Raw genomic sequence first — 22,831 nt, 5'->3', positions numbered from 1 at the left:
ATTAGCCCAAGTAAGTCCTACAAAAAAAGAACTACACTAATAGCAGATGTTGAAGTTGTTAAATCGTTAACAAACAATTTGTATGGAACAATCGGTCAAGGTAAGTTAAGTGCTTGAGTCTCAACACTCGACACTCGCGATTTTACCCGGGCTCCAGCGCAACTTTCCCTACCAGGTGCAGCCTCAGGTAGCCTAGGACCATTAATACAGGAGCAAGCAAGAACGTTACCCTTTTCTGTCCTTGGGAAACGAAAAGACTGACAATCCGTTTCCACTGTTAGAGCAGTTTATCATTGCATATTTACGAGGCATTTCTTTTTTAAACTATCTTTATTTTCGAAAAAATAGACAATGACAGATGAAATGATATTGAGCGGGACATTGACTGTATTATTTAAGGTGGTCATTCCGTACCTACCATGTATATAACACATTGAACATTGAACACAAGAAATGGAAGAAATTCCATTATGCCCATGAACTTTCACCATACATAACTATATAAAAAATAAAAGGGCCTGCAGGAAAATATAAATACAGTACGCAAAAATTAACTTTGACGGAATGTTTCTGATCGTGCTTCAGCTTCAGATGCCGTCAAGAGGGGTCTCTGGTCGTAATCAGTCGCAAGTCCGTCCCTGACCAATCAGCATTCATTAGCAGAATGCTAGCGTGTACGGCCAACAACGGCCCAAACTGTAAGAAATCGAAAGGACATAAGTACTCATTCATTGGTCTTTTGAACTATAATCTATATTGAACTTGCAGAATCTACAATAAAATTTGCGATATTTAAACGACAAGCAGGTGAAAGAGACATATTTAGCCGTCTAGCCCCATAGACTCCCATTAATTCTGGACTCGCCCGCGATCACACCCAGTGGATGTCTAATGGAACTACAACCAAGATCGGTACAATGGGGCGTATAGGAAGTGCCCAGGCTCTTCGTAGACGGGCTCTGGTACGCATCAAGCGAGTACTGTCGTAAATCCCGGAAGTGTTCTTGATGCGTGCTCGATCTCGCCGTTTCACCGAGCATGCATCTGAGGTGGCTCGTGTGTACTTGCAACCGCTGTAAATCCCAGGATGCAATTCGCACTCGCAGCAGTACGATGGCGGACAATATGGAGAATACGCACAACTGTAAGCTATTATCTATAAGCTATTAATTGTAAGCTATTGTATTATTATATTGTTTCACGAATATCGGTATTTATTATTTTTAACGTTTTTATTAGGCTATCATTGAATTCTCCAACCTGTCAAATCCTACTTGTTTTTCTCGGACGTTTTCACTTTTTCGGAGCGGGACAGCTAGCTCGCCCGGCCAGCTTCAGCAATCAGTCCTCAGTTCGTAGATGATTACCTATTATAAAAACCTCAGGCAGATAGCAGTAACTCGACAGGTCTTGATATGATGGCCTTTATTATGCATTCAATTAATATAGGCTTACACGTTCTATTTTATCAAGGGACAATTGAAGAAACAAGGGCCCTCATCGAGTGGCGGGCGGCAAATGAAGCTCTGTTCACTGGCCTCCGCAACTCCTCTGCTACGGGATGGGAGTGAGTATTGATTGATTTTGAGTGCTTTCATTTCTTGGGGACGGTTCACGTCGGGTTTCAGTAGTCTTAATTTATTATGAATAATATGTTACATGTTATTAAAGTGGCAGTGTGAATCTGCTTTAGGGACTTCATTTCCCCTTCATGAAGAAGTGGAACAATCTGAAGCTCAAGTACAAAGTAAGTATACGTTGCCTGTTTATCTGCTTTGTATTATATACTGATTATATTATATATACTGAGCATTCCAGCGATTCCTTCATATGAAAATTAACCTACACACAATACCATTTCAGTGGCCCTTTAAATAGAGTAAGTGTAATTAAGTGTATTACATGAGAATAATTAGTTTGACAGTGCAGTTATTTATATCCTGTTTTGAGTCGCTTAGGGACCCACCCACAGGCAGAGGGGTAGAGGCCGGTACAGCTACTGCCGCCACCTGGCAGTGGTATGGTGCCATGGATGCTGCACTCCAGGGACATCACTCCATCTGTCCGCCCCTGGTTGTTGCATCCAACATGACTGCCACTACAGGTGGGGTAGTAAGCACACCGGCTTCTACCTCTTCTGCTGAGGAGGCCGGAGGAAGCAGCAGCAGAAAGAGACCCAGGGACAGTCTGCTGGAGCTTTTGAGGGAGCAGGGAGAAAGGGACGAGGAGAGAGAGAGAGAGGCAGTGGCGAGAGAGGCGGAGAGGGAGAGGGCGGCAGCAGTCAGGGCTGAACGGTACCTGTCCCTGTTTGAAAAATTAATCTCCAAGATGTAAATAAATATCATTCTAAATTCATCTGCTCATTCTTGAAAGCAAAAGTGTACTTTTATGTTACATTTCACATGTATACTGGCAAATTCAGAGTTACACAAGGACTTCAGGAGGCATGAGTTTGAAGCTTTATTAAGCATAAAAGACTGAGACGATATCTGCTGAAAGTTGATGAAAAGAATATATGTACATTTATTGACAAAGCTAGGAATATATATACAAAAAAAAAATAGGGCGTGTGTGTGTGTGTGTGTGTGTGTGTGTGTGTGTGTCTAGAGGTAATCATGTTCTTGCAGGCAAACATCAAGTCCTGCAGGAGCAGAAACATGGGCAGCAATCCTCGCCCGTGACGCATTGCCTGACAGGTCCCTGTCATCTGCCTCCACGGTGTCACCTGGGCCATCCTCCTCCTCCTCCTCCTCCTCCTCCTCCTCCTCCTCCTCCTCCTCCTCCTCCAAGATATCCCCTGCTGCCATGCAAATGTTGTGCAGGATGCAGCAGGCACCTACCACCTTGGGGGCAAACAGAGACCGGATCTCCAGATACCGCTGGAAGATGGCCCGCCAGCGGGTTTTGAGGATCCCGAATGACCTCTCCACAATGTTACGCCCTCTAGCGTGGTGCCTATTGTATCTGGCTCAACCTGACCTGGTAATCAAAAATCACATGGATGTATCAGTGTCACCAAACTAACAATTTGTTTCTGTGCATGTGTGACAGAAAAGAAGGTGCTTACCGGCTACAGGGTGGCGGTATGGCGTCATGATGGCCACAGGACGCTGCAGGCATGGGTACCCTCCATCACCCAGCAAGAAGTACCCAGCTGGTGGGTACAGAGCCTGCCTATAAAAGGGAGAACGCCGGAGCACGAGGGCATCATGCACTGACCCCGGGGTCCTGATGTACACGTCAATAAATTGACCGTTTCCCTCGCAGATGCCCTGCAGGATGATGGAGGTGAAGAGCTTCCGGTTAAAATAGCTCTTCTTCTGCTCTGCAGGTGGCAAAACTTTTATGTGGCATCCATCAATGGCCCCAGCAGCACATCTGAAGGCCTCGTGACCTGCAAGGCGAGCAAAGCCAGCCCCCACCGCCTCCATCTCCTCTGCCTTGGGGAAATGAATCACCCTGTGGAGGATGGCCATCATCTCCTCCATCACGCCATGGACCGTCCAGCAAACTGTGGACAGGGGAATCCCGAAAGCATCTGCCGTTACCCTGTACGATGCTCCACAGGCCAGCCAGTACACTGCCACCAGCACCTCCACCTCATGACTCCATCCATGGACTTTTTGCCGGGGCAGCAAGGCAAGCAGCCGGTTGAAACTCTCCCTGGAGAGCCTGAAGGCTGGCTTCAGGTCCCCTCCAGAGAAAAACACGGCTAGGATGGGCACAGTGATGTTCAGCTGTGTGTACAGCTGCGAGCTGCTTTGGTCCTGGTTTCCAAACAAAGAAAATAAAATATATTTTTAAATGCCAATGGTTAGGTTCATATATTTTTTGATTTATTGCTTATTTGTGTATTTTAATGTACAATAAATTGCAATTATGTATTTAATATGTATTGTCTGTATGCTGTATACCAGAATTAAAAAACAATTTAACATTTTACTTGTTTGATCAGTAAAAAGGTAGGGGTAAATTCACTAAAGGAATCTTTCCTAGGGCTAGTTATTTTTTAATAAATTTCAGCCTGTTTTATATATTGTGTGTAGCTTTAAGGGGTTTAAACTTTCTACCCTGTGGTAAAAATGGAAAATTCACCCATTACAGTCAAGTATATATATCAATATCAACCGATAAAGCGAAATGTTAAAAACAAGCCATATCAATAAAACACATACGTGAGACAGACAACTGAGGATGGCTCGTCTCCTTAGCATCCCCCGCCGCATTCTAGCTCTCCGCTCAACGATGATCCTCCTCAGTTGGGCAGCCTCCTCTTCTGCTTGTAGATAGAGGAAACCCATCGCAACGGCAATCCCTCTCAGATCCATCCTGTAATTTAAAACAATAACAATAGCTTACTCTTAACTTAAACTGTTACTCTTAGCAAATGAAACATGCGAGATTCATCTGGCTCCCGAGCTAGCATTGCTATGCCATGTGTGAGCGAACGCAAGACAGAATTCCTGAACATATGCATGTGTGAATAGTGTTAATCAAGCAATGTTACCTCAGTAATTTACCTGGGACGATGTGTGACAGTCTTGACATTTTGATCATTCATTACCCCCCTTTTAATGTTAATGGCCCAATGTGCACCAGGTGTGGTATGGTATTGGGGTGTGATTTCATCAAGTCATATATTTGTAGCTTAAGTTACTCTTAACTTATATATATATTTATATAATATATAATATAATAATAATAATAATATAAGATCATATATAAATATATATAAAGTCGTGTGTGTATAGCTTATACACATGACAGGACACGCATATCTTTTCAATTTTTATTCATTCAGAATATTTACATACTATTTGAAAATGAAAGAGGCTGGGATTTTGTTTTATATCATTTGTTTATATTGTTCAGTAGTATATGCCTAAATGAGGCCGTAGCACAGAGTTAACGGACGAGCAGAGGTGGTGACGTCATCGAGTCCGCTGCTGTTCCCATTGCAGGTAGACCTACGTACTCGCGTGCTCGCAAGTCTGTGCTTGAAGTACGGACTTGCCAGTACGTATATGGCAAGCCGAATTGTCATTTATTAACTCAGTTTGACTATCCGGAATTTACATTGCAGATATCTGCAATTCAGTTTCGCCTAGTCAAAACTAACATTTTGGATATCCGCAACTACATTCCTCCTATCCGCAATTGTCATTTCAGATATCCACAAAGACATTCCTCCTAGGCGAAATTACGTCATTTTCGCCATTCATGTCTATGGGGTTTCTCATTGCGGATATCTACAATTCAGTTGCGGATATCCACTTTGTGAATTACGGATATCTGCAACTGAATTGTAGATATCTGTAATTCCAGTTTCAGATATCTACAATTTGATTCTGACTAGTCATAATTCCAGTTCAAGATATCTTTAATTCACCTCAATTCAAGATATCTACATGTCCCTTTTTAGATATCTTAAATTAAGTTTTGACTAGGCGAAATGAAGTTGTAGATATCTCCAACTGGAGTTACGACTAGTCAAAATGACGTTGTAGATATCTCTAACTGGAGTTACGACTAGGCGAAATGACGTTGTAGATATCTAATATCAAGTTATAGATATCTTGAAAGGAATTTTGATTAGAGATATCTACAATTGTAGATATCTTTAACTTTCATTCTGCCTAGGCGAAACTGAATTAAAGATATCTTGAATTCGAGTTTTGACTAGGCGAAATGACGTTTCAGATATCTCTAATGACGTTTCAGATATCTGTAATGACGTTTCAGATATCTGTAATGAAAAATTATAGGACCGTTTACTTTAAGCGGGAGCGGAGCAGCTCCTCGTTCAATCATCATTCACACAATTCACTGATTACATCGCTCCATATTTTCTCGTGATCTTTTCGATCACAGCCAACGCCATGACTGCTCCTTTCTTATTCCATTCGGAAATGAACCCACTTCTTCTTTGATTATGGCGGCAAGGGGAAATTACGTAATTCTGGATATCTAAAACGTAATGCCCAACACTCAAATGACGTTTGAGATATCTTTAACTTTCATTCTGCCTAGGCGAAACTGAATTACAGATATCTGCAATTGTCATTTAAGATGTGTGACGAGTTGAATGTCGTTTTCCTTGAAGTCATTGCAGATATCTATAATTCAGTTTCGCCTAGTCAAAACTGAATTACAGATATCTCTAACTATCGTTTCGACTAGTCAAAACTACGTCACAGATATCTCTAACTGTCGTTTCGACTAGTCACAACTATGTAACAGATATCTTGAATGAAGTTGTTGATATCTACAATGTAAATTCCGGATAGTCAAACTTAGTTAATAAATGTCAATTCGGCTTGCCATAGTACGTAGGCCTACTTGCAAGTCATCGAGTCCGTAGTACGCGTGTTAGCGAGGAATTGAGAAACGGCCTGGACCCACCCCCCGCGGTCAGCCATGGAGCTATAAAGATCGCAGCATAATCTGCGCGGATACGTTTCTTTCTGGAGAAGTGAAGAGGGCGTCCTACTGAACGGAGGTGGGTATCCTACATTATGTTAAAAGAAATTACTTAGTTCAAGTGAATTCTCCCCAAAGGATTGCATTAACATCATTGGCGACCATTAAAATACATTGAAGGACATTTGCGGTAGCCTATGTTAATGAAATACTTTGGGGGGAATTCACTTGAACTAGGCCTAAGTCATTAGTTGGAAGAATGGAATTTTTGCCCGATCTGAAACTGCGCAAACCTCTTGATTTTTTAGGGCGAGGTTGACCTGAACAACAGATAAACGACAGTAGGAAAGAATAATATTGAGAAAGAAATGCTCAATATGGAGTCAGGTAAGGTGGATTTATCTTCAGAAGCCATTAAGTGAATCGTATATTGTTGCTGACATGAACATTTAGATAATGGTTCCGTAGGTTGGGGGCTATTTCTTTTCCACCCATAGATGTTTAGGGGCATCTACGGATTGTCAAATCGACTAACCTTTATGCATCCTTTCCTTAACCTTTGTGGAAAACGTCGTCAGGGGGCTCTACGGAATGTCAAATATCCTTTGCTTTATTCCTCCTTTCCTTAACCTTTGCGAAAAACGTCATCGCGTCAAGGAGAGATGAAAATGTGCCTCCTTTAGAACATATGAAAAGACAGCACTGTTTGCAATTAATTCGATTCCCCTTCTCCTAACCGACGTCGAGAATTCCTGCCCCGTAGCGTCCAGTGAAACTACAATTTTCCGAAGATGGATTTAAACAAGCGCTCTTTCGATCCATGCGCGGGTCAAGGGGAGGTGAAAAGTTGCTTCCTTTCAAAAATAGGAAAAGACAGCACTGTTTAAAATGAATTCAAACCACCTTTCCTCCAAGTAGGCTACTATAATATATAGCCTACCACAATAACACGTCTGACGTAGGCCTATGTCAGGGAAAAAAATAATGTGTGCGTGTGCGGGGGGGATTTAAGATACGTGATACATGCTCTGTATTCTGCAGACCACTTTTGAACTAGTTCGTCGTTGTTCTGGTGAGTGTGCGTGCATGCTATGCGTAGGCTGAATCGCAATCGCTTCAAGACAAATCTGATTTGCCAATACACATTGAGGATAAATGAAATAATTTTAAAATAACTAAAATATCATAACTGATATCCAACATCATATAGTCTTGTTTATTTTACGAAACAAAAACAAATTCTTAAAGTATTTTCGATAGATGTGCCTTTACAGAAATGTGAAATGTTAGGCTCTAATAAATAAGTTTAATCTTTATTTGCGTCATTCTTCATTTTGTGGTTAATTAAAATGTTGTAAAAACGTATTTATAATCAAACAAAAGATTAACGGTTATTAGAAAATAATGACTAATTGTTTCACACGGACACACAAACACAACCATTTTCCGTGAGTGAAAAGAAAGTTTCAACCAGGTCTTTCTAGATTTCTGAAGCGCAATATTTGATTGACAGCCCTCCTCCTGCGCCTATACTCATAGAATCGAGAGTTACAATACGTAACTATCGTTTCAGCCATTTACTGTACAATTCAGAATTGAATGAGAGGAGGGCTGAGGGGGGCTGTCAATCAAATATCGCGCTTCAGAAACGGCCAATCATAGGAAAGCCCGTCCTGCCTGTTTTGTGCGACCGAAGTTGTTTCCCGCTCTCGCTTGCAACGAGGTAATGCTCTCGAGGAGCTGTATGGAAGCATATATGTAGCAAAATTCAAATGGCAATGCAATTTGCAATTTGCAATTCAATAAGTAATTACGTTATGCAATTGACAATGCATTATGCAATTTCATAATGTAATTTGTAAATACGTTATTCAAACTGTATTTTAATATGCAAAGTGACAATGCAATCCTCAATTAAATTTGCAAAAGTTATAACAATAAAAATACAATAACATTTTGTCAAATTATTTTGAGTTCCTTTATTCAAATTGAAAAGCTATAGCGTCCCCGTGATTGCAATCCACTTCGCCACGCTCCGTGTGTTGCGATATTCAAATGACATTTCAATCCGCAAAACGGAATCCAAAGAGGAATCCAAAAAGTCAATATGCAAAGTGGCAAACGTATCAGCCAATCAGCGTCTGGGCGGGAACTACTTCACTTTCTATTGTGTCTGACTGTTTTATGTGTGGGGGGTGGGAGTAGTGATGGGAATTTCGATTACCCCGTATTTTCCGGACTATAAGTCGCGGTTTTTTTGTAGTTTGGCTTGCCCTGCGACTTATATTTCGAAGCGACTTATATACCAAAATTGTGCGTACATAATCTTCGGCCGCAAGATGGCACCGTCATTTATTAGGCCTAAACGCTGCAAGCCTAGTGCACCACCGAATAAATTATATTCTCGTCGTCATCGTCCTCAATGTCCTCCGGTTCAACCAAAGCTACCCCAGCCTTAGCTGCAATGTTGTGCAACATAGCTGTCACACATATCACAGCGCATGACTTGGCCGGCGAAAACTGGAGCACTCCGCTGGCAACTTCCACCTCCCGATCGTGCGCTCAGGTTTAGGACCGCGGCGCATACGCGTCCGGTGGAATCCCGGTGTCACTGAATTCGGTATACTCTCAGAACTACGAGTGGGACCGACACGCCTATATTGCTATTGCAATTTTATTCAGTCTCTCCAGACTAAACGTTCTTGTTTAAATGTTTAAAAATAAATGCGACTTATACACCGATGCGACGTATATATGTTTTTTTCCTCGTCATGGAGCATTTTTTGACTGATGCGACTAATACTCGGGAGCGACGTATAGTCCGGAAAATACGGTATCTATGGAGCACAACATAAACATTAGTAAAAGAACTCTAGAAAGAGTGCTTCATAGGAATCAGCTGTGGCGAAGACGCAATAAGGCGGACATCGGAGAAGTAGCCGATTTCATACATCGCCAATTACAGTCCTCTGGCCAACAACATGGCTACAGGTGGATGCAACAGAAGTGTTGGATGGCAGGGATCATCACGGACAGAGAGACCGTTCGTCTCTTGCTGCGTCAAATGGATGGTGGTGGCGTGGATCTCCGTGCACGGCACCGTCTGAGACGTAGAGTGTCAGTCGTGGCCCGAATTATGTGTGGCACATAGATGGATATGACAAATTGAAGCCGTATGGGATATGCATCAGTGGTTGCATTGATGGGTTCTCGCCAAAGATGATCTGGCTAAACACCCACTCAACTAACAGCGACCTACGTCTTATAGCGGGGTATTTCATTGATTCAGTGATGCAGCATGGTCGCCCATTGAAAGTGAGATTGGATCGCGGGACGGAGAACACACACATTGCCGCAATGCAAAGTTTTATTCACATCAGTGAAAACGGCATTTCCCCAGACTGTGTCACTCTAGGTCCAAGCACGGGGAACCAACGTATTGAACGCTGGTGGTGTACGGCTGATTTCTATGAAGCACTCTTTCTAGAGTTCTTTTACTAATGTTTATGTTGTGCTCCATAGATAATCGAGCCAAAATTTCAGCATTTGTATACCTCCGTCTGAAATAATCTTTAATAATCGAGTTCATCATCTCCAGCTAATCTACTGTAATAATAGGCTATATGTAGCACCTATGGATAAGCTACAATTAGGCTACAATGACTGGTCTGGTCCTGTTGAGAAGTTATCTCATTATAATGAGATAGTATCTCATTATAATGAGATAGTATCTCAAAATAACGAGATACTATGTCAAAATAACGAGATACTATGTCAAAATAACGAGATACTATCTCAAAATAACGAGATACTATCTCAAAATAATGAGATACTATCTCAAAATAATGAGTTGTGACCTGCATTTTTTTTCTTTTACGTGGCGGAAACGGGCTTCCATACATATGAACTAGAAGTGAACAAGGAAATTACGAGCAAGTGACGTAGTTCCCGCCCAGACGCTGATTGGCTGATACGTTTGCCACTTTGCATATTGACTTTTTGGATTCCTCTTTGGATTCCGTTTTGGATTCCGTTTTGCGGATTGAAATGTCATTTGAATATCGCAACACACAGAGCGTGGCGAAGTGGATTGCAATCAAGGGGGCGCTATAGCTTTTCAATTTGTATAAAGGAACTCAAAGAATTTGACAAAATGTTATTCTATTTGTATTGTTATAACTTTTGCAAATTGAATTGAGGATTGCATTGTCACTTTGCATGTTAAAATACACTTTGAATAACGTATTTACAAATTACATTATAAAATTGCATAATGAATTGTCAAATGCATAATGTAATTCCAAATTGCATTGCCATTTGAATTTTGCTACATATATGCTTCCATAGAGCTGTTTTCCTCGCTCGGGGAGCAGCGCTCTGAGTGAGCGCGCGCGCAGAGATAATTTGCGCGCTCGCAATTAATATCTACGCGTGTGATATGATATAATACGCCCGAATGCATGTTTTATCACATGAGTGCTTTATGGCACTAATGTGTCCGTGCTGCCGGGGCAGCACAGACTTTGTTGTGTCATGAATTGATAAGTTATTGTAATAGTTAGTTAATAAATAAGTGATTGTCAATTAATTCATTGTGAATACATACATAATGATACATAAAAAATACGTTTTTTGTTATTGAATACAGTTATTGTGTATTTATTTATATACTGAAGACTACATGATGAATATGTTGTCTATAAATAGCTACTTATATGCACAACATCCCTTAAAACCAACATTTGTAACCACCTCTGTCATCCATGCTCCCCACCACCGGCCCCGCCCCCCGCCGCCGAAATCTCCCGGATTTTGCTAGTCAAATGTTGGCAGGTATGGCCTAGGTTTAAAAACAAATCTGCGCGTACTGAAACATAAACAATTCTGGGGTGTGGTTTACGGAATCTCATAGATACATAGGCCTATCCACGAGTCAAACGTGTCCATCACATACTAAATTGTTTAGATGCAGTAGACTACGGCAACTGCTGTCTCAACTTAATCCCACTTTTTTACTCACTTTGCGAAGAAAGGGATTTTAGCCTGACCTGAAACTGCGCGAGAGTCATTTATTTTCTTAAAATCAATGACTGCTACACGACGATTTGTCCGTGTGATTTATATCATTTGCACAGCATTGTAGCCTACAGAAAAGTCAGGTACATAGACCTTGTTGTTGGGATGTATGAAGAAGCATAAATTAGGCTTTTCAATTGCACAACGTTAAGCCTAAAATAATCTAAACATTAGGAAAATAACAGCATGTCCATGCATCCAAAACTTAAATTAGGCCTGCTACATTTATTAAGCATTTAACTATAAAACTGTAAATTTTAGATATATGTGCTCATTACTGGCAGCTTCCAGCAGTTATTTGTTGGCAAGGAATTGCCTGTAAATCTGTGTGCACTCTTCTGCAATATTTACACAAATCTGCAGTTCTGCTTTTTTGTCAAAATCCAGGCAGTTTCTTGCATTCTTCCAGGCTGAGGTCATCATAGAGATCCACTTCTTACAATACATTTACAAATCAATGCATTTGTCCAATCACATGGCCAAAACAAGGTCTCAAGGTTTCTGGCAAAAGTTGCCCAGTGGCCAGCTGTGGTATTCCAATACTAGAAAGAGAGACCCAGGAGACCCTGTATTCAAGGACAATGCTCGAAATCTATTAAATCATGAACTGAAAATTTTTTAAACTGGGAATTTACCGTTAGTATTATATAACTATTTCAGCATTGTGTTAGATAACTCACCCCAAGATTAAGAAAGTAATTTTGGGACAAGACGATGCAATATAATGGATAGCTTGTGTAATGTTCCACCCACAGGAGCAACGGGACCGTGTCCAACCGACATGGGAGAGAATGATCCAGAAGAAGTGCTGAAACTTATCCTGATTGGAAACACGGGGTCTGGGAAGAGCGCCTCAGGGAACACCATCCTTGGCCAGGCTGGCCAGCGTCCCTTCGAGTCCATTTGTGGCCCAGCCTCCGTGACCCAAGTCTGCCAGCTGGAGACCTCTGGATACCATGCTGAAGAGGAGGCGAAGAGCAGTTCAAGCAGGAGGAGGAAGAGGAAGAAGGTGGCGGTGGTGGACATGCCAGGTTTTGGACACACACAACTGACCCAGGAACAGATCATCAAGGAGATCAGCAAAAGCATGGCCCTGACGGCCCCCGGCCCACACGCCTTCCTCCTGGTGGTCACGCTACAACGCTACACAGAGGAGGTGAAAAGGGCCATGGATATGATAGCTGAGGTATTTGGTGAAGCGGCGCTCCGCGACTACACAGTGGTGCTGTTCGCCAGGGGAGATGCCCTGGAGGAGCTGATAGAGGAGTACCTGTCCAGCTCTGCTGACTTCAGGGGTTTGATTCACAGGTGTGGAGGCAGGTTCCACGTATTCAACAACAGGGATCAAGGTGATAGGCAGCAAGTTCTCGAGCTGCTGAAAAAGGTGGAGAAGGTTGTGGATTTCAACGGTGGAGGGCGTTATACCAACGCCATGTACGAGGTAGAGGCAGCAAAGAAGAAGGAAAAGTTAAGGAAGGAGTAACAGGCTAGGAAGGAGGAAAAGTTAAGGAAGGAGGAACAGGCTAGGAAGGAGAAGAAACCTGCTGGAAGTTGGTGGAAAATATGGTCATGGTTTTCTTAATCGCAGCCTTTGCAATTTGCATATTGCGTTATATTACGTCGCAATTTCAATTAATCGATGAATCGTTCACCCCTACTTTAAAGTATCTAATATGGCCATTGGGGCCGGAGGGTTTACGATCCAGATTTTTCAAATGCTTCCCCTATACCACGACCGCTTCACCTTTACGATTCATCGATTCAATTAATCGATGAATCGTTCACCCCTACTTTAAAGTATCTAATATGGCCATTGGGGCCGGAGGGTTTACGATCCAGATTTTTCAAATGCTTCCCCTATACCACGACCGCTTCACCTTTACCTTTGCCTGTTGTTTTATGTATCAGGGTCATTTGGACCGTGATATATTTTTTGTATTTTTGAATATCGGGGCACTCAGTCTGGTTGAAAAGCGGGGGCAGAACTGCAAAAGGCTCTCGTGCCCTCCTGTAAGGGAAGCAGACAGACGACTAGGTGAAAAGGAGTACAGGGGGCAGTGGAGGAGCGGCTTGACATCTTGTCTCTCCCCTGTTGCTTAACTTATCTTTACGTTCCTAGTTTTCACTTCACTTGGAGATGTGCCTGATCATTGGCTTGAGTTAATATTCATAGTTAACATGGTTCAGAAAATAAAGTTAATTGGATACATTTTAGACTTAACATCAGATGGGTTCTTGGTTTTACAGTTGATTCAATCCTGCATAAAACTGGCTTCATATATGTTTTTATTGTCATGATTTATTCACTGGAAAATAATCAATTAAGGATGTATTGACTTCACAGTCGCATATATAACTTGCATATTGTAAATCAATAAACATATAATTTCCTGTACTGACTGGATAATTTTTTTCTCCAAAAAAACATTTAAAAACATCATATAGAGTAAACTGGGACTTTTTCAATTCTTAAAAGTACTTTTATCATTCAATTTTAACCCGTTTTCAAATCTTTTTGAAAATTATATTTTTAGAAACACTTTCTATTGTAATCAGGATCTTGAAAATATTAAGAAAATATAATCTTACATAAATATAATATAAGAATACTTAACAACATATACAGTATGTCATTAATATTCTGCCGCCCTTTTCCACTCCTACAACATGTATACCTACCGTTGATCAGAGACAGTATACATATAATGATTATAATCTCTTTACATTAGCAACATGTATGCAGAATAAAACATTTGAAATAAATACGGTTCTGTCTGGAAAAATCACAAAAAATAGGCTTTAATAATCATTTCCATAATATCAGATTAAATTATAAGTATTATAAGTCATATGCTACCACCACAAGTTCAACTAAGTGATCTCTGAGGGGCAGGGCCAAATCTGTGGGCCTAGCCTGCATATCCCTCCAAATGAAATGCTACCTTTTATTTGTCAATTATGATAATACAATCTGTACTGTATCTCATTCAGGTTTGAGTTCCCAATTCTGCTTTCTTTTCTTTTCTCTTATTATTCTTCAAGTAACAACATTATATCGAATATCACAATTGCCATACTAGACTAGGCTTATACAATTTGGGTTTGGTCAGAAGGGGGAACAGACCGTGGCTGGGGTCTGAGTTGTCTTTAAATCTGTGCGCTGATATCACTGATAACTAATAACCGACTATCATGTGCAAGTAGTGTTGGGACAAGTAGACCATCTAAATGCTGTGAATAATTCTTTGTTTTTTATTCTGGTACAGATAGCTGCAGTCAGAAGACTAATCCTTCTGTTGATGCTCCTGACAATAGCTCTGAGGTGGTCTTTGCTCCAGAGGCTATTGGTATGTACTTAACGATGCTTCCAGTTGCCCAAAGCATTGTGTTAATATAAAAAGTAAAGAAAAAAAGTTATGCCTTTAACAGCCACTACACGCAGTACACACTGTTCGATAAACAAATATTTGTGCTTTTGATTTTTTTTTTTTAACATTTTAACAGAGGGGTATTTAGACGACCTCCAGCTATCATTGTGTGATGCCACAGGAGGTGAGATGGAAGCACCAACCCCAAGACCTCTTCTGGCTTCATCCAACTGGAGCATCAGAAAAACTATATTTTCAGAAAACTGGACCCAGGGCTTAAACCCACAACTTATGTGTTGAATAGGGCCCTTTTCCCCTGTGGTAAGTTCTGGTTTGTGAGTGTACAAAATATGTTAAAGGTCCCATGACATGCTATTTTATGTATTCTTTAATATAGGTATTAGTGGGCAACTAACACAGTATTCAAAGACGTTCCCGAAATTCAGCCGTGGTGCAGAGTTACAGCCACTCCGAGCCAGTCGCACATTGAGCTTCCCCCAAATGCGCTGTTTCGGTGGGCGTGTCAAGGAGGAGGGTGGGGGTGTGGCCCTGAGCAGCTTGCAGCCACGTGCGGTACCATGCGCTCTGTTAACAGTGGATGTATCGCAATGGCAGGCGCACACAGCCTTTAGCCGTGTTCTGTAAATATTCTAGAACACACGGGAGTCCTGGAGCTCTGTATCTAAATATTATCATATAGCCTACACAGATATCTATATCATATAATATATAGTATCACGGCCAAAAGCTGTGTGAGCCGATATTATGAATCTCAAACAACCGCGTTGGGTTCTCCGACGTTCCTGGTTCTTCAACGTCCACATCAATGTGAATACACACACTATAACGCAAGTGTTTCTTGTCGGTTCTTTGACGTGTCTTGTATTTCCACAACGAGACTGTCGTGGGGGTTATCTGAGCCATGGTTGAGAAGGAATTGGGGGAAAGGAACTTTGGTTTGACTCGCTGAAGTACATGAACTGCGACATGCCGCCGGTTGCCGCGAGGCACCATCGCCCGGCAGCGGACAGCCGGCAGCAGGCAGCGCGCGGTTCAGTCGACTTCAGGTTGATGTGAAAGTGGAAGAACCAGAGACGTCGCAGAACCCGACAAAGTCGTTTGTGATTCATAATATCGTCTGGAGGCGCACACAATATGTTATATGATATAGATATCTATGTATTATATGATATTATTTAGATATAGAGCTCCAGGACTATAACGCAAGTGTTGTACACTTCCTTGTTATTTGGATAACCGTTCTGCTGTTGGTGTGATCGTGTGATCGAACAGTTTGTTCGATTAAAGGACACCACATCGGACATCTTAATCAGCAGCACTGGGGCGCCTCAGGGGACTGTGCTGGCCCCTCTTCCCTTCACCTTATACACCTCAGACTTATAACTCTTATGACTCATAACTCTGAATCGTGCCACATTCAGAAGTATGCTGATGACACAGCCATCATGGGGTGTATAGGGGGGGACCAAGAGGAGGAGTACCGGACTTTAGTGAGAGACTTTGTCACCTGGAGCCATGCAAACAGCCTGCAGCTCAACACATAAAAAACCAAAGAGCTGGTGATAGACTTTGGGAAGTCAAGGCCACGCCCCCAAGCAGTGGACATCAATGGGGTAGAGGTGGAAACCGTGGGCAGCTACAAGTATCTGGGAGTGTGGCTTGACAAAAAACTGGACTGGGCAATCAACACTGACCACCGCTACAAAAAAGGCCAAAGCAAACTGTATTTTTTAAGGAGGCTGCGATCTTTTAATATCTGTAGTAAACTTCTGTCAATGTTCTATCAGTGGGTGGTCGCCAGCATCCTTTTTTACGCTGTGGTGTGTTGGGGAGGCAGCACAACCAAGAGGGACCGCTCCAGGCTTGACAAGCTCATCAGGCGGGCCGGCTCTGTGGTCGGCTTCAAGCTGGATTGTCTGGTGACAGTGGCAGAGGAGAGAACCACAAAGAAGCTTCTGGCCATCCTGGATGACACCAGCCACCCTCTGCACACTGTCATCAGCAACCAAAGAAGCTCCTTCAGCGACACACTGCTCCTTCAGCGACACACACTTTGTCTATCGTGCCATCACACACCACAACTCCGCACTTGGAGGGAGGAGGGGGGGGGGCAGCAGGAGGAGTACAGTGGATAAAGGTAAATAGAAATAGGATAGACTGATCGAGCTTGCATAATCTATTTATTTATTTATTGCTACACACTCCATTTATTTCACTCCATTATTTATTTTAATACAAATAAGATACAATAATTGCTGCTAACATCTGCTGCTGCTGCTTCTTCTTTTTAAAATGTATTTATTTATTTATTTATACAATGTCTTGTTGCATTTTAGCGTGTGTTTTTCTTGCTTGTTTATGTGTCTCGTCTGTACTACCGCTGCTGGAATTTTGAATTTCCCTGAAGGAGCATTCCCAAGGGATCAATAAAGTGTCTATCTATCTATCCATCTAACCAACGTGGCTTGGAGCCATGTAAGGAACAGAGGGGGCTTGCAAGGCAACCACTATAGCAACCAGGAGTCACGTGACGTGGACGCCCATTTAAAAGAAAAGACCAAAAAACGTAGGCAAGTCACATGTTTAAACCCGTTATTGTATTTAATTAATTAAATATTAATAGATCTGTATCTGACCATTGACCACCAACTCGGAAATTCTATGAATGAAATTCATATTGCCGTATGGCACTATAGCCCTATACTCCCATCTTGAATTTAATCAACCATTCTGGTTGCTTCGAGGAAGACTGGTGGTGTCCGTATATAATAAATAAATAAATAATTAGGCCTATATTTATTTATTTATTACACGTCTCTTCACAATGCTGTGGAACACTCCGTTCACTTGCATGGGCCATCCAACTTCCAGTCGTGAATTATCTTTTCCTTCAGAATAAAAACCATGTCTGCCATTTTCACAGAAAACATCGCCGGGATGGCATTACATTGTAGTGAATTGAACCCCCTCTCCGTCTGCAGACGACGCCGAAGGTTACCTTTCCAGTCAGCGACCGACGCTAAAGTGCCCTTGCCAACAGTCGGCCTCGGAGTGAGGCTGTGTTGCTCTGCTATGGCACTTCCATGTGTACTTTCTCACAGGCTCTATACATTTTTTAAGGGATATTTAGTGGCCAAATGTGGTCAGTGTATTGATGGTTACCTCATACTTTTCAATTCTGACCAGTGTTGACCAGAAAGGAGAGAGAATGAAGGGTGAAGAGCAGTTGAATAGACGGCTGGTTGTGCATCTGTTTTAAAGGTAATCTTTTTGTCTCAATAACATTTCAATATGCAGCCCACTTTGTAGTCGATGAACAAGACAAAAAGTAAAAGGCCTATGTCCAAAATGCATGACATATGGTTTGTGATTGACCTATGGACGACACTAAAGTAGCCTACAGAATGGTTTGTTTAAATGCAATGTATTTTTGTATACACTGTGTTACGGTTTGTGCCACGAGAACCTTACTTGAACACCTACAAGTTAACCACATTCCATATTTTGGATGTTTTATCAATACAATTGCCATCACTATTCCATTACTATACTTACAGCATGCATGTATGCAATACAACCAAGCAAAATCTTGACTATTTGATGTTTGTGCAATGTGCCATGAATCTTTGTGCACCTCTTCCAGTCAAAAACAGCCAGAAGATAAGGAGTTTTAAGCGTAATTTTCAGGATGTTGTCATATATACCTACAAACAGCAAACACAAGTTCAACATTTATTTTATTATTTGACACAACATTGTAAAGTGACAGATGTCTGACTAAAAATAGAATGAACTTTACAGTAGAAAATTAAGTAGACTTGAAGAAGGTTAAGCTCGCTGCTGATAAGTATTAAAGTGAACATGAAGAAGCTAAATGTTCAGTCAAGCATGAAAATATATTTTGTACACTCACAAACCAGAATTTACCACAGGGGAAAAGGGCCCTATTCAACACATAAGTTGTTGGGGGCAATGGCTGGAAGAATCCCAAAGTACTGACATCTCTGTTGTGGAGGGGGTGTCTGGTGTGCATGCTGACATCACATTCGGACAACCCCTTAGGTAATCTGTTGTCCGTTGCCCGGCAACGGACAACTGATTACGTACCCGGTCCAAATTTGGCACCCAGTACAAATTTGGTGTGACACCGATGTCGGGTTAATACAAGAGTGACTGGAGCAGCCGCTCACCCGGAAATCCCAAGAAAGAAGACGCCATAATGTTGTTCAATAGCAGAACATTATTACACGGTTACATAAAATAACTTATTACACGGGTCATCTCAATGCCATGGAACGCTCGGTTAACTTGCATGGGCCCTTCACAACTTCCAGCATGAATTATATTGATAATTCACCGTTGCCAAGTATAATTGACCGCTGTCAAGGTAAACAAAATATTTTTTGCCTCTTATGACGTCTTTGGTATCACTCGGCAAATAGTCCGGTAACTGGTCAACCCCAGCGTACTCGGTTGCTAAGCGACGTCAACATCTTTGGCGGACTATTTCTCTGCTGATCAATACTACGAATGCTGGTAACCAATAAATTGTAAAAAGACACACCATGTGAAGTTAGTATTTCGTTTTGGCAAGTATCCATGTAATAAGCGGGTTAATGTATAGAACATTATCGAAAATAAGCCCCGCCCTTCTATACATTATCCCTTACATAATCAGCAAAGACAATGGTTTTATACCCATGATTTAAATGGCATGCGAGCTGCTGGTTTTAGCGTCCATTACAACCATCATAGCAACCATGTCATTATAATTATGTGGAGACCTGAATTATTCTTCGTCATAACTATCAAACCAAACATCCTTCACGTTCGCCGAGCGACGATTATGAAAGTAAAATGCACATTTCTCGCTAAAAATGTTTACATAAACACTTTTAACGCGTAACTATGCTAAAATATCATATTTTCCACCTAGAATAAAATGTATGTCCGCCATTTTCACAGAAAAATATCCTAAAAACTATCCAATAGGAAAGATGCTCACAGCGTCTATTAGAGACGTAGTTGGGTTAATACAGGAGTGAATGGGCTGCTGAAGCACCCCCTTTCCGTCTGCAGAAGACGCCGAAGGGTACCTTTCCCGTCACCGACCGACGCTAAAGTGCCTTTGCCAACCGTCGGTATTTGACGTTCTCGGAGTGAGACTGTGTTGCACACACACACACACAATTTTCACACACAAAGTCCCATTTTTGCAATGCATGAGATTTTGTTTTTGAAAAGGTAAGTGTAAAAACTAAGCGTAATGCATTCACTTGAGAAAATTAATTCTTCCCTGGTTTTTCTGAATTGATGAGACCTCAAAATCATTTATGTCAGGGGTTTTCAAAGTGTGAGAGAGTGAGCCCCCCCTCAGAGAAAAAAATTCAGCTGAGCCCCCCCCCCCCCCCAATTTTTTTTTTTCTAAAGACCTGTGTTTTGAAAGCTATCTTAATTATTTTACACATTTTAAACATCTCTGATCATAATTTTAAAACATTTGAAAAATATTTTTTAAACATTTGAAACATACTTTTTAAACATTTTAAACATATTTCTGAAACATTAAAACATCTTTGTGCGTTTTTAAACACATTTCTTAACACAATTTAACCTTTTTTAAATACATTTGAACATCTTAATCTGTGTAAACTGCCAGTTTGCACAGATTCATTCAGGGTCCCCGACTCTGAATTTTCAGAGTCGAATCAGATCAGCTTTTTCAGTCCAGAGATTCGACTATTCGGCGGGGTTTGTTTACCGGCGTTGTTATGGTGACCTAAATTATTATAAGCAACTGAAAACGATGCCGGTTTGAAACTAAAACTGTGATTCTGAAAAAAGTATAAATGCTATCAAAATTCAGTTTCGATAGTATTGAAGATACAAGTGTATAGATTTGTTTAATGGTTTGAACGATGGTAAACGGTTGAAAAATGAATGAGTTACGATGTCTAGAAGTAGGTGTATCAGAATGGGCTGACGTCTTCAATGAAAACAGCTGAAAACGAAGCGGTACGAAACTAAAACTGTGATTCTGAAGAAATTTTAAATGATATCGAAATTCTGTTTAGATATTATTGAAGATACAAGTGTGTAGATTTGTTAAATGGTTTGCACGAAGATAAACGGTTGAAAATCGATTTAGTTAGGTTACTTCTACAGTTGAAGTACGATTGATGATTTGAATCATCGACTTTCAGGTTTTTCTTCGGGTTTATTTTTTTCTCACGTCGCGCCCCCCCTGAAGAACTCTGGCGCCCCCCACAATTTGAAAACCACTGATTAATGTAACTCTCCTGCATGGAGTATGTTTGCCGGTGTTAATCTGCCATATACCCAAAGGGGATTTCAAGTACGGGGTCGCCAGTGTTGTGTCCGAACGCGTTCATTGAACGGTAGTTCATGAACTCGTTCATATTTTGGGCGAACGTGAACTGAACGTACTGTATTATTGCCTGATGAACGTTACTGTGAACTCGTTCATTCTGGTGCCTGTGAACGGGACGCTAGCTTAGTTTAACTTCGTTCAATATGGGGGTTATTTGTTTATCAACGCGGCGGATGCGCGCACAGAACGCCGTGTTGTTTGACCGGTTGCCATGCTACTCTCCATGTGGTTAATTTGAAGTTGCGGTGAGTTCAGTTTACTGTTACATTAAACTGTAATCAGAAAATGCGGTTATATGCTATAGACCCTATAGTATCTGTCGTATAAAGGCTGGGACGAATTTCCAATTATAAATATGTACACTTTATGTTGAAAGTATTGCGACGCCGATTCCCATTGAAACGAATGGAGCAGTGATTCTTTTTCAAAACGATAGCTGTTAAATTGTGGAAAAATGAATTCAACTGTAATCAGACAACGCGGTTATATGCTTTAGACCCTATAGTATCTGTGGTGTAAAGGCTGAGACGAATTTCGAATTATGAATATGTACAATCCATAACGTTAATTCTCTGGCTCATAGCTCAGCGGACTAGAATGCCTCATTGCTTGTTGGCCGGAAACGGAAAAGGGGGCTGTTTACGTTTGGTTGTAGTCTTTTCACTCGGTTCTCCGTGTCAACAGTAGGGATAGAACCGAGCAAAAAGACTACAACCAAACGTGAACCCCCCCGCCTTTACGTTTCCGGCCAACAAGCAATGAGCCTTCCAACAGAAATCAATGGGATTTACAAAATGCGCTAAATGTGCAATAAAACAGGATAGAAACTGTATTTCGCTACGATACTTGATTCAACCACTCTATTATATCCTAGACAAACCAAAAAGCGGGCTCAATGTTCAAAATACCGGAAAAAACGAATAGCTCACAGCAACATATTGAAAAAAAGAACTATGAACTAGTTCATTTTTTGGAACTGTGAACTTAGTTCAAAATGTTGAATTATGAACGTTGAACTGAACTAGTTCATTTTAAAATTTGTGAACTGAACTTTGAACTAGTTCACGTAGAAAGTGAACTTTCCCAACACTGGGGGTCGCCATAAGGTATCGAAGGTATTAGTAAATATTAGAGCTGTCAGTTAAACGCGTTATTAACGGAGTTAACGCAAACCAATTGTAACGGCGTTAAAAATTTTATCGCGCGATTAACGCAATTATTTTATTTAAAAAAAAAAAAAAAAAATTTTTTTTTTTTTTTTTTCTTTGGCTCAAAACAAAGAAGCAGTAGCCTGACTGCTATGTTCAAATTACATTTGTTCAAAGCAGTCGTTTAATTGCACTATAGGCTCTTTTTTTGTATCGTCCTGTTTTGATCAGTATATGCCAATGTTGTTATCAATAAAAAATCATTTGCACAAGGCAAGCCGATGCACTTCACCATGTTGATAAGAGAATTAAAATGAGAAGAATTATGGGACAAAAAAATCAAGGGATATTTAGCATAGAAAAATAATTTGCGATTAATCGCGATTAATCGTGAGTTAACTATGACA

At 41.1% G+C, this 22,831-nt stretch overlaps 1 protein-coding gene across 2 annotated transcripts; it reads left to right on the top strand.

Moving 5' to 3' along the window:
* Positions 1-6,436: 6,436 nt before the first annotated feature.
* Positions 6,437-13,883, top strand: LOC130370247 (GTPase IMAP family member 4-like). Of its 2 annotated transcripts, XM_056575950.1 has the most exons (4): positions 6,437-6,499; positions 6,729-6,807; positions 12,252-12,937; positions 12,992-13,883. In XM_056575950.1, exons 2-4 carry the CDS (start codon positions 6,789-6,791, stop codon positions 13,076-13,078), a joined length of 792 nt encoding a protein of 263 aa, XP_056431925.1. In that variant the 5' UTR covers positions 6,437-6,499; positions 6,729-6,788; the 3' UTR covers positions 13,079-13,883. The 2 variants fall into 2 exon arrangements, with proteins under 2 accessions (XP_056431925.1, XP_056431926.1); XM_056575951.1 differs by having other exon boundaries at positions 12,252-13,080.
* The last annotated feature ends 8,948 nt before the right edge of the window (positions 13,884-22,831 follow it).

The sequence above is a fragment of the Gadus chalcogrammus genome, chromosome 17 (genome assembly GCF_026213295.1).
Source record: "Gadus chalcogrammus isolate NIFS_2021 chromosome 17, NIFS_Gcha_1.0, whole genome shotgun sequence".
Classification (NCBI taxonomy): domain Eukaryota; kingdom Metazoa; phylum Chordata; class Actinopteri; order Gadiformes; family Gadidae; genus Gadus; species Gadus chalcogrammus.
Note: the sequence above shows the minus strand (reverse complement) of the source record. Positions and strands in the feature narration are given on the sequence as shown.

Coding starts and splice junctions, on each gene's coding strand:
- LOC130370247 (XM_056575950.1), top strand. Junction 12,938..12,991: donor ATACCAACGCCATGTACGAG/GTAGAGGCAGCA, acceptor CAGGCTAGGAAG/GAGGAAAAGTTAAGGAAGGA.